Raw genomic sequence first — 18322 nt, 5'->3', positions numbered from 1 at the left:
CACATTGCCATCTACTTCGATCCTACAAAAAAAAAAGACAACACAAAGAAAACACAAGTAGAAGAGAGATTAGTACCAAATAAGACATTTCGAACTTGAAAGTCGTGTATTACCAACTTGAATTGAGACAAAATATTTTGGTGAGAATATGACCCTTAAAATCTAGTTTGCAACAATTAAAACATCCTTTGATAGTGACGTTTCTGCATCAAGATATAAACTATTTGGTGAGGGGCAAAAATCTGAAATTATCTGTCGGACAGAATCTAGGATCAACTTCAAAAGTCTGTCAAGAACGATTTTGAAGGTCATAAATTCCAAATCTTAGATATGTTATATATGCATATTTCTGGCATCTATAGAATTAAGCGTATCATGATTTTGATATCCCCACATAGAGATATAAATTTTTTTGGTATCATTGTGCAAATCTGAAACTATTGGTGCATCAAAATCCACTAGTGATCTCGGAATAACATTTGAAAAGATCTCGAAGGTACAAAATTAAATTTTGGATATGGTATAAATTTTTGTGTCTAGTTTCACAAGAATCAAGCGGCTTATGATTTCGTTTTACTACTTCAAGATATAAAAGTTTTGACAAAGACACGCAGATCTGAAATTTTCAGCATGATAAAATTTAGGACTAACTTCAAAAAATTATCGAAAATTATATTTAAGTATTTTAAATATGAATTTTGGATATGTTATAGTTCTCGATGTCTAGTTTTTTAAATATCATATGGTTCATGATTTTGATATTCCTACAATGAGATATGAATTTTCTACCACTAACATGCAGGGCTGAAAAAAGGTGAGGAAAAAAACAAAGAAAAGTAGAATGGAAAGAAATTACCTCAACATTATTCATGGCTTAGAAAATCCAAAATTGATATTGAAAAAGTGAAGTTGTTTCCTTCTCTAATATAAATTCAAATTGAAAGAGTCTTTATCTCCAATATAAATTCAAATTGGAGGTTGTTGCCTTCTTCAATATAAATTCAAATTGAATGTTGTTTTCTTCATTAATATAAATTCAAATTGAAAGTGTTGTCATCTCCAATATAAATTCAAATTGGAAGGATTTTATTCCCAATTAATTAAGACGGTGAAATTTTTTTCAAAATTTATTTGAAATTGGACAAAGTCAAGATATCCTAGTAGAAGTGGACATCATTAAGAAATTCATTATTGGAGTTGGATATCAAGTCTCACCAATGAGTCTTACATATAGAAATTCATGAAATAAATCGGGATTAAAAAAAATTTGAGAGGCAATATTAATATGTAAATTGCATGGTTCATCTTTAAATTTTCTCAACTAATGAAATGAGGTGTTCATATGTATGAAAATCTTTGAAGCATGAAGGAAGCATGTTTAAATAACCATACTTCAAGTCTACTCTCTAAAGTATACATTTGACTAGCCTTGAAGTAGGAGATAATCTGTGGGTAACGAAATTTTATTAAATTAGATCCATACAAAATTCAAATTATATTGAATTCAAAATATATTAGTCCCAAATAAATATTGCAAATTAATATAATTTGATTAATTATTTAAGTCCAAACATGTATGCATTTAATTAAAGTTTAATTTTTATTGAGTTAGCTCATTGATTTGGGCTACAAATGATGAGCCCGCGTTGTTAAGCCCAAGATATTATCATATCTAGAGGCCCAAATAAGCACCACGTATCGAATGACATGGCATGCCAAGTCAAGTAAAGGAGCCGATAGGACCATGCCACATGTCAAAATGATGCAGGTGGCCTAGTGAAATCAAAAGTCCATAACAGGTGTCATGTCACTTGAACCTTATTGGTCAAAAGAAGTTCATATTCACCATGACTCTTTAATTCTTACAACTATAAATAGGAGTCTCATAATTAGAAAAAGGACGAACAATTCTAACAAGAAGTAAGAGAGAACTCGTGGATCAAACACTCCAGATTTCTCTACAAGCTACAAATCAAGTATTCAAGCTCATCAAGATTCGAGATCAAAACCACAAGATTCAAGAACAAGACCCAAAACCCTTTAATTCAAGTACTAGTCAAGATCTTGTTCCAATTATTTATTTTCTCGATCTCAAAATCTTACTGTCCAATAGTCTTTATGTCTTTTGTATTATTATTATTATTATTATTATTGTTGTTGTTGTTGTTGTTATTGTTGTTGTTGTTGTTATTTTAACTTTGAAAAAATAAGGATAATTGAGTTGGGCAAACTAAAACTTTGAATGAATAGAATACTTTGTGGATTCGTCGTTTACCCTTTTGTTTCCACGTAGAAGAGACCTCAAAGTAGTCGTTTCCGACTATCCAAACGGGGAATAACTAACCTATTTTGACTTTTCTTAGCCATCCTATTCCTTATTTCTCAACGCCTTCCTAATTTTGTTTCTTTTCATTTTCACTTTTTCCCTCTAATTAACTTCTTGTATTGTCTATTAATATTGTTAACAATATCCATTTCTTATTTTCACTATCTTGCAATTTCAGAGGTATTTGTTTGAAATTATACGTGGAAGATGATATGCTCCATTTCCCATTTTACGGTCTAATGTGCTACATCTGTTGTAATTATGTGGTTCGATTTGAAGTATAAGAGTTAAATTAATTAATATTTCTAGTGAATTCGGATAGATAACCTTCAGTTTTTTTTTAAAGGTTACATATTTAAAAAATGTGAGGAAATTTTATAAGTCACAATAATTAATAATTCAAAATATATACAAAAATATTTTAAAAACCTTATGCTCCAAGAAAATATTTTGTCACTCTTCCAATAGTAACTAGAGAAAATTGAAGGAAAGGTGTCTTTTAAGTCTTGAATAATGGATTGGTGATATTGACCAACTTAAAGGGTTAAACATTATTAGGAAACTTGATTAAGTTAATTGTGGACTTGATTAATATTTTTAAAACTTTATAATCTTTTTAAAATACAAATCAACTCACACCCCTCTTCAATCCAAATCAGTCACTCTCTTCTCTTTCTCTCGACAGCTTCTCTCAACTCTTTCCCAACCAACAGTTCTGCAAAGTTCTTCCTTCAATCCCCGGTGACTTTAACCTCCGGCAAAAAATAGTCGGTTGAGCTCCCTTTCGACTTTCAACAGTCAATCGACGTGAAGACTTCTCCAGCGACAACAACTTCGAGTTCTTCGTCGTCCCATTTCCTTTTTCACAAGTAAAAAATTATGAAGAAATAGAGAAACTTGAGTCAACTACTCTACTAGTATTGAAATATGGACTAAATAAAACCCTAATTTCTAGCATTTCTTCTTCTTCTTGTCGTAATACATACATACATACATATATATACACATATGGCGGGATACCACCCCTTAGGTGGGATAATTTATTCCGGTACCATTTGTTAATCCCGAGATAAGTTATTCCGAATTTGACAACCAAAGATAGCATCAAAAAATTTGTCCTAGGACTATTATTATATAAATTGGACAAACTCATATAAATTGAAATGGAAGGAGTAATTTTTTTATCGGACTAGGTTCAAATATACCCCTAAACTTTAATAAATGGTGCAAATATATCGTCTGTCATACTTTAGGTACAAATATACTCTTGCCTCTAATGAAAAAGTACAAATATACCCTTAAACTTTAATAAATGATACAAATATACCCTCCATCATACTTTGCGTATAAATATACCCTTGAACTTTAATAAATGGTACAAATATACCCTCCATCATACTTTGCGTACAAATATACCCTTGTCATTAATGAAAAGGTACACATATACCCTTCTTTTTAACGATGGGACAAGTATCAGCATCGTATTGTTTGACCATTTTTAATTTATTTTATCTGTGAATAATTTAATCCATCTTAAATTATAACCAATACCCGATCCAAATAACCCGACCCGACCTATGATACAATGAGGACCTTGATTTGGCCGAGGAATGTCTAAACTTTGCAATTTTGTTTTCATATTTTTGTTCTTAAAATGTTGTCTTCTTGTTCACTTTTTGAAGCTGGTGAACATTGGTATAACAATGGATATAAAGCAAGTAACAACAACCATGAATTAGAAATAATTTCTGATTTATCGTTGCTCATGAATCAGGAAAAACAAATAACAGTCGTTCAAGAAGAACATTAAACAACATCAGAATATTAATCTAACACTAGAACATTAACCAGCATCACAATATTAAACAAATCTCTACTCGATTCTAGATGGTAGACGGATAGAAACATGAATCGAGTCAATTCGTTTGTTAGGGTTTTTTGGGTTAGTGAGAGAGTGTGAGTGTGAGAGAGTGAAAGAAAGAAACATACGTGAATAGAGACGCATGATATGTCTCTTGAAGCTTCTCTATTACACGGGTCGAATTGAATTATTTGGATCGAGTATGAGTAATAATTTAGGATAGATTAAATTATTCACTGATAAAATACATTAAAAATGGTCAACCAATACGATGCTGATACGTGTCCCGTCGTTAATGAGAAGGGTATGTTTGTACCTTTTCATTAACGACAAGAGTATATTTGTATCCAAAGTATGATGACGGGTATATTTGTACCATTTATTAAAATTTGAGGATATATTTATATTTTTTTCATTAACGACAAGGGTATATTAGGATACATTTGTATCATTTATTAAAGTTCGGAGGTATATTTGTACCTTTTCCCATTCTTTATTAACTTAAAGATTGGTGTTATAATTAACATGACACTATACCACTCGAAACATTGAGTTCGCGTTAGAGAATGTAAATGTCATTTATGTGGATTTCATTAGCTATTGTTGTTTGTGTTAAATATAAACCATTCTTGGTAAAGTTTTGTTTTAATTTCAGTCATATTCTTTAATTAATGTAATGAAATTGTGTGCCGATGCTGATTACCAAAGGGATTATACATGTGTAAATGTGAGACTTTCGATATTAACTTGAAAAATTTTCTAGTCTCAATAATAATATCAAATACGGATGAGAAGTAAAAAAATAAAATTAAAAACAATCTTAAGTATGACAATAAATTTCTTACGTGCAAGTATTACAAATAACTTAAAAAATTTCTATCAAACTTATACATACGTAATTCTTACGAATAAATTAGTATCATTTCGAATTACTAATTTACTAAGCATATGTATTTGAATACAATATGTGAATACAATATGTTAACAAACTTTTTAAATTAAGAAGAATCTTCTTTAAAACCAAGAGTTTTATTTTCCCCCTAAATGGAAATTTCCATATAAGATAGACGTGGCACTTACTAATTTGATGACAATACTAAAATTTTAAATTCAGCATATTACTCCTATATAATTCCAAAACATCAAAGAGATTCCACAATTTGACATTATTTCCTCATTTATTATATTTTGGCAAATGAAAAACAACCAACCAACAAGTAGTAACAACAATCGTTAATTTCAATATATTTATACTGGGAAAACACCAGGGACCCCCTTAACCCTTTAACCCCCCCCCCCCCCCCGCAAACCTCACCCCAATTTTCTCCTTTGATGAAGGAATAAAAACTCAAGAAAACCCCGCGCTCTCCTAGCTTGTCCCCTCAGAAAAATAATGAAGAATCGAAACAGAGCCAAAATCTCACCTAAGTGGATTGTCCTTCTTTGCATTTTTAGCTTTGCTCTTGGCATGCTTTTCTCTAACAGGTACTTCCCTGTTAGTTTTGGTAGCTCGATGCATTAAAATTTCACTATGTGCAGGATTCGGGAAACTCTCTTTTAATATTGGGTGATTTGCAAAAGAAACAACCCCTCCCCCCTCTTCCCTCCTACCCCTCTTTTTTTATGGGTTTTGGAATTTTGATGGGGTTTTAATAAATTTTTTTTCATCTATGTCTTCTTTAGAGATTTTGGGAAATACTATTTGGTTAATGTTTTTATTCATTTTGATGTATAATTGACCTTTTGTGGATTTTCAAGAATTAGCTGTTTGGTTTTGGCTGGAAAAGATTTTATTATTATTATTATTATTATTGGGTATTTTGCTGTATTTTTAATTTATCGACCATTTTTTTTTTTTGGCATAATTAGAGTTTGGACTCCTCCAGAATTAGATGGAAGGATTATATTTGGAAGGCGCTCTACGCAAGAAAGAGACTTGGCTTCTATTTCTGATGATTGTGAAACCAAAAATAGCCAGGTATAACTCCCCAAATAGGAAAAGAATAAACAGTTTTATCATTATTATAGCTATTATTACAGTTCTCTAAATATGGTAAATGATGTTTTATTTTAACTGCAGAAGGAGGGCATGATGGGAGAGTTTAACAAAGCCCAAGTAGCTATCCAGTGAGTTTTCATGTGATTACCCTGGACTTTGTTTTTTTACTTATCATTTAACGCAACAAAATATGTTATACCACAAGACTGAAGAAATATGTTTATGAAAAAAAGTTTTGATCTTGAAACCTTTTTTTTTTAAAACTTATGTAGAGCAGAAATGTTGTCCACAACTTATGATGTTTTACTTAGTTTTGTTCTTGATGATTGATCCTTTTCTTTATCGGAGCATTGTCAGATCGTTGGATAGTTCAATTGCTAAGATTCAAAGTGAGCTGCCTTCAACTAAGGCTCCTCTAATTCCACGGAAAACTGAAGCGGTTCATTCCATGAGAAGAGATTCTGAAAGAAGTGGGACTAGAAAGAAGGCATTTATGGTTATTGGGATAAACACTGCCTTCAGTAGTAGAAGGAGGCGTGATTCTATTAGAGAGACTTGGATGCCTCAAGGTAGTAATTTAAGATTATTGCTATACTTCAAATTTTCATTTTCATTTTGATTTTCCTCATCCTTTGACAGCATTCTGTTTGTTTGAATAGGTGAAAAGCTACTTAAATTAGAGCAAGAAAAGGGGATTGTTGTGCGCTTCATGATAGGCCACAGGTATGATCTACATAGCTCATTCATCAACTAGTTTCTGATGGATCTCATATTTTTTCTTGCCAAAAGAGCGATAATATGTTTTCTGTTCTTCATTTTAAATATCCTCTGTTTCACTTAAAAGTTGAATCATATGATTAGCTTTTCAAGAGCTATACTAAGGAAGTTATTATTTAGAAGCCTTATTAACAGTTAATTCACTGCTGACATTGGACTGGAAAGATTTAAGACACAAGGTATAGAGAACTGCTAGTGAGTGAAGACAAAATCATCTACAATCTAGCATTCTGGCACCTTTTCTCTTTTCTATCTGGTAATGTGCATCATGCAACCTTTGAACCAATCTGTAAGAAGTTCTTATCGCTGCTTACTGGAACTTGCAAGAACTTTTAAAGCTATTCAGAGTTGGTATTCTAGCTAATCCAAAGGAGGGGTTTGGGTAAAGAGAAACTCGAAAGTACTTAATTCAGTCCCAGTACCGAAAGACGTGACTTTTGGGACTGGGGATGCCAGTTGTAACAAAAATTATGATGATCCATGTTAATTTTGCTATTGTATCTTCAAAATGATCAAAGAAAAGGACATTAGCCTTTCCAGAGGTTGTAGATTTGAATTGATGACATTCAATTCTTCAATTCTCTTCTTTCTTTAGAATGTCAAGATGAGTGAATATCTTGTCATGAGCTGTGTGATTTGCCTCACAGTTACTTACATGTGACTTGTGGCACCACTCTATCGATCAATTTAGTTGGACAGGAATTACTCTGTTATTGTATTTGAGCTGATGCTGCAAATGTTAAAATGGCAAGTAGTAGCATCCCTTATGAATTTCATCTCTGATTGCTGCTATTACTTTTCAATCTTGGGTGGATGTATCACAGGCCCAGGAATGTGGCTTTAACTTGGTGGCCAACATGATAAAAATAAATGCAGGACATATTTGCTGATAAATGTTTTCTTTTGTCTTCTTTTTTGTTTCTTTTAATTAAAATTTTAAACAGCAGCGTGAAAGTTTACTTCGCAACTGAATAAGGAAGGCTTGTTCTGAGGCTAAATGGTACATTTGGAAATAGAAGTGGGAGATTGGTTCTCTAGTGAAACTGTATCTTCCACGATACTAAGTCATAGATAAGCCATGAGAAATTCAGACAAATATGTTGCATATTTTCTCACCTGTAGTTATCTGCAAAGTTTTTGCAATCCTTCTAGAGGCAGTTTACATTTACAACTTAATTTTTGAGGAGTCAGTAAATTGAGCAACAGTGACATTTCTACTTGAGGGATAAGCCAGTTACAAAAGTTGTTCTCTCTGCCCTTTCTGTGCACTGGTTGTAATCAGATCAAGTTATTGAATTTAATCCTGAAAAAGTCAGTACTAAGTTCAAAAATAAAAGTTCAAGTTATAACACCACTTTAAGTTCAGAACAAAAAAATGAGCAAAGCCATCTACACTGATGGAAAGTAATTGCATTACCCAATGAACTGGTTCTTTTCTGTCCTGATTAATGGTTCTCTACAAGCATGCAGCTAGGAAATTCTTAGTTTGAGGTTTACAACAGTCTTAATGAGGAAATTGTTTCCTATTCCTTACTATCTCTCTCTACTTATTTTTTTTGGTTTTCTTGAGCTTACTCCAATATAATAATCTGAAATGTCGTAGAGTCTGGTCTAAAAGTTCTTATATTCTTTAATACAGTGCAACATCAAATAGTATTTTAGATCGGGCCATTGATAGTGAAGACGCTCAGCATAAGGACATTCTTCGTCTTGTAAGTAAAAATTGTGTTCAGATTTGCCTCCATCTGATTGTTTTATCTTTGTAGTTTGATCTCATAATCATGTTTTACAGGATCACATAGAAGGCTATCATGAGTTATCTGCAAAGACGAAAGCTTTCTTCTCCGCTGCAGTTGCAAAATGGGATGCTGAGTTCTATGTGAAGATTGATGATGATGTTCATGTCAATTTAGGTACATCTCTCTTTTTTTCCTGCCATATATACCCTATAGTTCCGGAAGACTGAAAGCTGATGATTTTCAGTTATTTGGAAATTAATAGTTGAGCCGCACCATGGTATTGTAGGTACACTAGCTGCAACTCTTGCCAGGCACAGGTTGAAACCCAGGGTGTATATAGGATGCATGAAATCTGGACCAGTTCTTTATCAAAAGTAACTTCTGTGAAACTATTCTTGCCGGCTGATGTAACTAAAATTTTTTGAAGTTCAAAATTTCAGGATGTTTTAGTTACTTAAACTAATCTTTTCATTTTTTTCTTTTTTAGGAGTGTTAAGTACCACGAACCTGAGTTCTGGAAATTCGGAGAGACGGGGAATAAGTATTTCCGACATGCAACTGGACAGATATATGCCATCTCGAAAGAATTGGCAACATATATTACCAACAACAGGTGAGATTTTTGTTCATATATGATTCCTTAAAGGCTAGCCTAACCGTTTTCTTGCTGTAGCATTCTATTTTGCTAGGATCTTGTAGAATATGCTGTATGCTAATTGTAGTGTGGAATTCTTTGTGGTTGGAAATGTTTATGCAAATGATAACAAGGGAACATGCACTTGAATTAGGGGAAAATGGACATTCTTCTCACTCATTAACCGCTATAACAGATTTATCTAGATTGTTTCAAACTTTCAGTTTCCTTCTCTAATCCGACTAATCAGGAATGTATATCAATGCTTGTCCATCTCATAGTGAATACCTTGGTGATTTTTAGACCTATTCTGCATAAGTATGCAAATGAAGATGTATCACTCGGAGCATGGTTGATTGGTCTAGAAGTTGAGCACATTGATGATCGTAACCTGTGTTGTGGAACTCCTCCTGGTTAGCACTCCCTAAATATATGTCATTTGTCCTACTTATCTTGAAATTTCAGTACCTAAGGTCTTTAAATTCCTCTGTTGTGACAGAATGCGAATGGAAAGCACAAGCAGGTAATGTTTGTGTGGCATCATTTGATTGGAGCTGCAGTGGGATTTGCAAATCAGTCGAAAGAATCAAGCACGTTCACGCTAAATGCAGCGAAAGTCCCGCTACTCTATGGGGTGCTCTTATTTAGTAGGAATCTTTCTCGTTATCCGAAGTATTCTTCAAACATGGCATCTATCATCTCAATTCCAAGAGGGTCAAATTGTGGATCATTTGCAAGGAGGAGATGCGATGTCACGAAAGATAATTGCAGAGCTTTGTGGAGCGAGAACTTAAAACTGTTGTTTATACATACAGCCAAAAAAATAAAATTACAATATACGTATTGCTTGCTAGAGATTGTTGACCAAAAGGAGAGTATGAATAGTAGGAAGAGTGTAGTCCTCATTACATATAATTCTATCCACAGATTAGAGCCGATGTGTTAGAGCTATTAGTTTTGTAATTCCACTGTATATTGTGGAAATTTTTTTGTTGAGCTCTTGGTATAATTTCCAAAGAATTTTTCGTCATTTCCACAAGCTTTCATATCTTCCATTGAGAAATTGTCATCCTATTTTTTTGTCTGGTAGTTCCTTTTTGTCTTTTGGGACCCAAATGCTACACTTCATCTCAGATAATTCAGCACTTGGAATTTCAAGCACTAATTCAGGGACTTCAACTGGCGCTGCTACACCCATTATATCCAATTACAAGAATTTAATAAAAACTCCAACTCAATGGTGACTTATTAATGATTGCAGGTACCTCCTGTTAGGGGTTGGCATAAATACTGAAATATTAACTCGAATCAAATTATTTTGATTTTTTGGTTTCAGTTTTTTGGTTTTTCAACTCGGGTTTCGATTTTTTTTTTATAAATTTTGTATTTCGGTTCAAGTTTCGGTTTATAGGTTAATGTAATTCGTTTTTTTGGTTTAAATCAAAATTTTTAATACAATAACATACACACTATATTCCCACCCGAAATTTTTAATACTCTTCTTTTAATTATTATTATATATAATTATATATAATATATATTTAATATGTATGATAATTGATATTACTAAAGCCCAAAGCGTCAAACTGGGTAAGCTGCATGATCTTGGGATCAAACACGTATACAAAGACCCCGAAGCATGCAATCTACTTTCACAGCCGGGAAATCAAGACTTGAATCAAGCACAACTTTTTGTATTAACTCTTGTTTTTGTATATCGCCAACTCAGGGGGCTTACCATATTGTATGTCCCTACTCAGGGGGCTTACCATATTGAACCTAAAAAAAGAGAGGAAAAACTAAATCACGAACCATCTCGTATGTGCTATTATCCTCGAATTAATCCCAATTACCTTAGCTACACATTAATCACCATCAGTTAGTTCATTATTTAGTCCCCATTGATTAATTATTTTGAGGAATTCACGGGATTTTAATAAATTTGTATAGTAAACATAATTCTAATTAATCCTAATAATTCCATTTTTTTTTCAAACTTCTAAAATATTTTTAGTAAAAAATGATTAACTTTTCTTTCTATTTTTTTATGTATGAATTTTGAATTCTTTTTACAATCTTCAACATTGTTTAAGTAAAAATACAATATTAAATTCTTCATTAAAAAATTTTCACCACCCAATAGCATCAAGTAACTCTAAGGTTTTTACACTTTAAATTTAATATAAATAAAGAAAATAATAGTAGTCGAGTTAAAAAAAGGGTAAAAGACACGTAACTTGGCAAGTAATCTGCCCATCGAACTTGCTTAGAATCAGGACCAATTAAACTCTTTCCCAAATAGAATCTGATTAGGAGAAGAAACTGAACTAACTATACACTATAAATACGAGTCCGGAGCCGAAAAAAAGCTCTTTTTTTTTATCAAAAATTTCAAAAGGGATACTTACTTTCGAAAAAAACCAAAACGAACAAAACGTTGTGGGCCCTGCGACTTACAAGTCGCCCGAGGCCCAGCGACTTGCAAGTGTTCACTTTTCACCTCATCCTTTTTTTTTTCCATCCTTAACATCATCATTTTTACTCCTTTCTTTTCTCTTCCATTTTGATCGAGAACAATAATACTCATCCAATATAATAATTTCATTTTTTCATCATTATAATTTAAATATTTAATATAGTCAATTAATTTATATTAATTAACAATTACTACATATTGGAAGTAAATCTTTTTTATTTATTTAATTATCTATCATGTTCAAAACTAATTTGTTACCATAAATCATAATAATTAATAACTTAAAATATTTAAAAGACATATAGAAATTTATTGACTCTTACCAAAAGAAATCCTCTACTCTCACTTAATTACATATCATGCCTCAATATATAATAATTCCATTGTTTCAGCATATTGATTTAAATATTTAATATATTCTATTAGTTTATATTAATTAACTATAACTACATATTGGAAGTAGTTTTTTATTTATTTAATTGGATATCATGTCCAAAACTAATTTATTATCACAAATCACAATAATTAATAACTTAAAATATTTAAGAGACATATAAAAATATTATTGACTCTCATTATTTTAGTAATGCCACATAAATTGAGATAAAAGAAAAAGTACTGCAAATCATAATAATTAACAATTTAAAATACTTAAGAGATATATAAAATTTTAGTTGACTCTCAAAATTGTATCGAAGCCACATAAATTGGGACACAAGGAATAAATATATTATTTGATAATTACGTAAAAATTATTTTAAATCACAATAATTAACAAGCTAAAATACTTTTTAAAAAATATATAAAAGTTCTATTCAACTCTCAAAATTTTATCGGTGCAACATAAATTATGACAAAATAAAAAATTATCTTAATTAATTGCAACTAAATATTTAAATTAAATCAATTTTATTATTTTAATTGACTTTTATATAAAAAACTAATCTTTTTATTTATTTATTTATATATTTTAGTAATTTTAAATTTTAAAATTATTTTTTTCTTATATAGAAATACTAATATTTAAACTTAACTTTAAATTTTTAAAGTATAAAATTAATAAATTTAATTTAATAAAATAAATTTCTAATGAATATTTTCTTAGAATTTGTGTTGGGTCAATATATATCAAGTTAAAAAGAAATAAAGAAAAATATATAGTAAAATTTTATTATTGTGAAAGATAAATATAATGCACTATCCAATAATGTTTAATAATATCATATTTTGCATATGTAAATATAGCATCACGTATTTAATTAATATACTATTCCGGTGAATTATCGATGATTACTATTGGATATGATAAAATTATATTAATTTTTATAGTAATAACATATTCAATCGCTCTTAATTAATTATTATGAGTCATCTAGGTATTAAGAAAATAAATAATATTTGATGAAAAATAAAATAGACATAAAATGTGAAATTAACTCTTAATGTTTTAAATTAAATTTTCGTCTTTCGAACGATGATTTTACTATATCACTCCTTATTATAAGTCATTATGTATTAGAAAAATAAGAATAACAAAATTATATATCAACATAAAATATTTGATTGACTATCAAAATTATATTAGTGCCATATAAATTGGGACGAGACAAAAAAAGATATAAAACAACATATATTATTTGAAAATGAAATAAAAAGTACTGTAAATAATAGAAGAAAGTATTATAAATCACAATAATTAAAAAATTAAATTATTTTTAAAATATAATTGACTATCAATGCCACAAAAATTTGGATAAGAAAAGTGACGTATACTAATATAAAAATTACATAAAAAAATATAATAAATTACAATAATTAACAACTTAAATTATTTAAATACATTGTGTGCTTGAGAGTGGAATTGTGAAGTGATGAAAATGAAGAATTATTTGTGTTTATGTTTTCCGGTCGTTGGAGAAAAAGAAAGATGTTGCAATGTTCTCTATTCTTTTCTGTTGCTCCCACCAAGAAAAGGAAAAATGGAGTATATGTGAATGGTCTGTGTAGTGTGGAGTTTTGAGTGGGTGAGTATTATTGTTCTCGGTCAAAATGAAAGAGAAAAGAAATGAGTAAAAATGATGAACAAAAAAAAAAAAGGAGGAGGTGAACAGTGAACACTTGCAAGTCACTAGGCCCCGGGCGACTTGCAAGTCGCTGGGCCTCGGGCGACTTGTAAGTCGTAGGGCCCGCAGCGTTTTGTCCATTTTGGTTTTTTTCGAAAGTAAGTGTCCCTTTTGAAATTTTTAATAAAAAAAAAAAACCTTTTTGACTCCGGACTCCTATAAATGCCTAGTGTGCGTAGCCATTAAGGCATCAAAACTTACTCATCAAACGCAACTAGCTAAGAAAAATTCAGTCCATCAAGAAAGTATGAATTGGAAAAAGCTTAAGGTGTTGGGTGCGGTTGCTTATGGATTGGTGTCTCTTGCTACCCCGATGAACTGTTCGTCAACCGTACATACAGCAGTGAAATCAGCGGAACTTGATCATTCGTCTTCGCTCCAAGAGGAAGCACAAATATTGAATGCATTGAAAGGGTCGGAGTACGTAATTGAATGCTTCGGAGAAGATGTAAGCGTTGAAAACGGCAAGCAAACTTTTAATCTCATGCTCGAATATGCTGAGGGCGTGGAACTTTGCATGATTTAATTCATTAGTCAGAGATGATGCTCGGAGAATCAGAAGCTGCTTATTACGCTTTTCAAATCTTATGCGGGGATTGCTCATGCTCATCATAAAGGATTTCTCGATTATGATTTGAAACATATAATGTTTTTGGTTTTCCTTGTAATGCGGATGTGCTCCTTAAGTTGGCTGATTTTGGACTGTCCTTGGATCAACCGGAGGAAACGAAACGCATACATATTGGGACAGATTGAGCAAACATCGGCATCATAGAGGGACTCTGCAATACGGAGCCCTGGAATCAGTAGCGTCCGGTATTTATGGTAAAGCCGATGATCAGGGCGGCACAAATATTGAATGCATTGAAAGGATCAGGTTTTTTAATACCTATAACGGGTAACTTTTTAAATATAATTACTTTTTAAATATTCAAAATTTATACAATAAAAAATTAGTAGTATAAGGTAACTTATTCCGGCGAAATATTTTTAGGAGTAGGAAACCTATTTACCAAAAATGTAAAGCACTCTATTGTCTCCTTTTTCCTTTCATTACTTCAAGTTCTACATTTTTGTAATACCATTTACCATTGAAGCATGAAGCATCCCTCGTCATTGAAACAATCACAATCATTCCTTTTTAGAATAACTTTTTATGTTCCATTTCAGTAGTACATATACATTGACGCACAAATAATACAGTATCCAAAAGTTCGTTTTCTTTGATGAATGCTTTTAATTATCTATTTTGAAAAAGTTATAATCAATCCTAACATTACCACATAAAACAGTAATATGACGTACATCTAAATCATTTTGAAGGATTTGAAGCGGCAAATCTAAAAACATCTCTCCAAAAAGCTAATTAAGTGTAAAATCTTAGCAAAATTAGTTTCAAATATTGCAATTTTGCATTCAAATAAATGAATAAATTATGTATTTGTGAATAATTTGACACAATTCGGCAATTAGAGGAATGATGGAATTAGAAGAATGATAGAATCCATGGACAAGGAGAGATAACATATGAAAACAGATTTGGAGACATACAAGGAAAGAGACGGAGAGTGAGGAGAGAATTATGGAGGGAGGGAATTACGGGGGAAGGTTCCAAAAAAAAAATTATAATTAAAAATAGGAGTAACCTGCTATTCTAGGTAAAGTTACCCGACAACGTAAAGAAAATATTGCACTGTTAGTGTATATTAGTTAATCTCACTTCAAAACAAGATTATTATATATTTTTTAAGTTGAAGTTTATTTTTATACTCTTTTGAGATCAAAATTAAGAACAAAATTGTTTATAATCGATCTGTTCAATAATTCCTTTTCAATTAATAGTATACCTAAACCGTTTAATTTCTTTTGAGATGTTGTTAATCTTGAGTAAAATTTTATCAATTTTAATTTTTACAAAATTCTTCAGATGAGGCAATTGTTATAAAAATTCTATAAGCAATATATGCATTTGAAAAATAAAAAAATCCTTTTATCATATTGAAATAGTTCTTACTTTTCTACTCTCTCTGTTCCATTTCAACTATTGTTTTAATTCATTTCATGTCTATTAAGCAAAATAACATATACAAAGATAGTTTATTAAGTTATCCCTATTTATTTTATTAAGTTACCCCTATTTATTAGATATTTTTTTTTTAGAATATAGAAGTATTAAAAAGAAATCTTCTTTAATGTTAAGATTAAAGTTGAAAACATTGTCAACTTTAATCTTAAATTTCTAAAGTGATAATTTTTTTTGAGCTAAAGTAATATAAAAATGAAACAAAAAAAATATTAAAAAGTACTCATTTTTTTCTATTGAAAAAAAAATCTACAACATTATAAATCTTAATTACTAAAAAATGGAGCCCCTAAATCCTTGACTTCACTTGCTTTGGGTTGAAGCCCACACTGCCCATGATATTTGGATCACTTGGATGCATAGTGGTGGAGTCGTGGAGATGATCATGGGGAGATGACTATGAGCGGTATGTAAAAATAATGATAAACTAGTAGAATTGAAGATATCACTTGAAGAACCATAGATTTCAAAAAATATATCTAACGGGGAGACACTTTGGAAAAAGTATTCAAAGAGCCTTTGCATAGTTTACGAATTCTGCTTAGCTTAGTAGGGACCTAAACACAGGAATTTCTTTATGGTCGGTATGTAAAAATAATGATGAACTAGAATTGAAGATAGCACTTGAAGTACCAGAGATTTCGAAAATATATCTAATATAGCGAAGGATTTTCTAGGAAGGTGTTTGGAGAGAAATCATAATCGGAGACGGAGTGCGGAGGTGTTACTTGACCATCAGTCAAGAATATTAATGCTAAGAATATGGATGATGAGCAACCTTTTAACAAATCTAATTGGATTTCCACAAAAAACTTGTTTTCAACAATTAGTCGCTATCCTCATAAGGACGACTTAAGATGATCAAGCAGTAAAATAAGTTGTTCCAAGATGAATTATAATAAGGAAAAAGTTGAATCGATCAAGACCCTCCACTAGGGTATTGGGGCCTCACCAAGTTGTTATTTGCATGAATTCTTCTACTGATATGATTGGATCCAGATGATTGATTGAAAAACATTATTCTTTTAATCCTTAATTTCAAAAAATGTATATCTTATGTTAGTTATATAGCTAACATTTATAACTTACTGAAGATCTTAATATAAGTATGTTACTTATTAATTACTATTATATATTAAGAAGGATGTTTTTTGTCTCCAATATATAGTGGCTAACTGAAGATCTTAATATAAGTATGTTACTTATTAATTACTATTATATACTAAGAAAGATGTTTTTTGCCTCCAATATATAGTGAGTGGCTTTCTTAAAATTGTTTCTGCTCATTGAGTGACATATAGCTTTGATCTATTCTTTTGGTATAAAGAAGGATTTAAATTTGTGTTTATTTGGTTTTTCCTTGAATCGTTAATTTGGAATATTGAACATTTTATCCAAATGTGACACGGAAAAATTACAAAAACGTGTAACTTGTAATGTTACATTACAAAATATAGCTCACTATATATTTCGTTATAAAGAAGGTAAAATTTCACATATAGTCTCGTTAGAGTATCTATAACTAACTTCCTAGTCTAAATTTTAATATTTACAATTTATAGACAAAAGACATGACAGTTTTATGTATATATATACAAAAAAGAAGGAAAAATACATGACAGCAAAAAGAGATAAAAAAGGAAATTTTAATTTAATAAATGTCCTTAATCTTCTCCAACTTTCCATTTATTTCTCTCATATAGCATATCAATAAATATGAATTTATGCATAAATTACTCCCTCAAAAGTTGATAATTTTTTTTTTTTTAAAATTGTGATCTACAGGAGAAAGTTGGTAATTCGTGCATACAAAATTTTGGTATATATGATTTACACAAATTATTTTTTTACTTGAATTTATTTATTGAAATCCCCGTTTTGAATTTAATACTCAATAAAAATTGATTCAGTTTCAACATAATGAAAATCGATTTTATTATTGGTTTGAATTAGATTTTCGAAATTGAATGCACAATATAAACTTCAAACATTTTCAAATTGTCAATTTTGTAAATTTTTGTATACAATAACTTCAATTGTAATTTTTGTTTCAATTTTCGTATTCAATTTTTATTTTCGTAATTTTGAATTTTTTTTCATAGAAGTTGTTAAAAGGTTATAATCCTTGTTTGCGTTAGTTTTTTTTTTTTTTTTTTTTTCTAAATCCCATTTGTAATTGCAATTTGTGTGATATATTCATTCATTACTCTACTGCATATTTCATAATATACATATTGACAGTCTATTAATATTTATTTTATGTATATCTAATAATAGTATATTTGAATTTCTGTATATCTGTTA

The 18322-nt window shown here is 30.5% G+C and overlaps 1 protein-coding gene and 1 pseudogene across 1 annotated transcript; both read left to right on the top strand.

Moving 5' to 3' along the window:
- Positions 1 to 5279: 5279 nt before the first annotated feature.
- LOC107872225 (beta-1,3-galactosyltransferase 7) lies at positions 5280 to 10366 on the top strand. The gene is made up of 11 exons (XM_016718996.2): positions 5280 to 5672; positions 6057 to 6165; positions 6268 to 6314; positions 6544 to 6755; positions 6846 to 6909; positions 8603 to 8675; positions 8756 to 8876; positions 8989 to 9076; positions 9190 to 9315; positions 9640 to 9749; positions 9836 to 10366. The coding sequence occupies exons 1-11, from the start codon at positions 5581 to 5583 to the stop codon at positions 9982 to 9984; spliced, it is 1191 nt and encodes a 396-aa protein (XP_016574482.1). The 5' UTR covers positions 5280 to 5580; the 3' UTR covers positions 9985 to 10366.
- Positions 10367 to 14182: 3816 nt separating this feature from the next.
- Positions 14183 to 16874, top strand: LOC124897546 (annotated as a pseudogene).
- The last annotated feature ends 1448 nt before the right edge of the window (positions 16875 to 18322 follow it).

Source organism: Capsicum annuum, chromosome 1 (assembly GCF_002878395.1).
Source record: "Capsicum annuum cultivar UCD-10X-F1 chromosome 1, UCD10Xv1.1, whole genome shotgun sequence".
Taxonomy (NCBI): domain Eukaryota; kingdom Viridiplantae; phylum Streptophyta; class Magnoliopsida; order Solanales; family Solanaceae; genus Capsicum; species Capsicum annuum.
The sequence above is the reverse complement of the archived record's forward strand: the minus strand, read 5'-3'. Positions and strand labels throughout refer to the sequence as shown.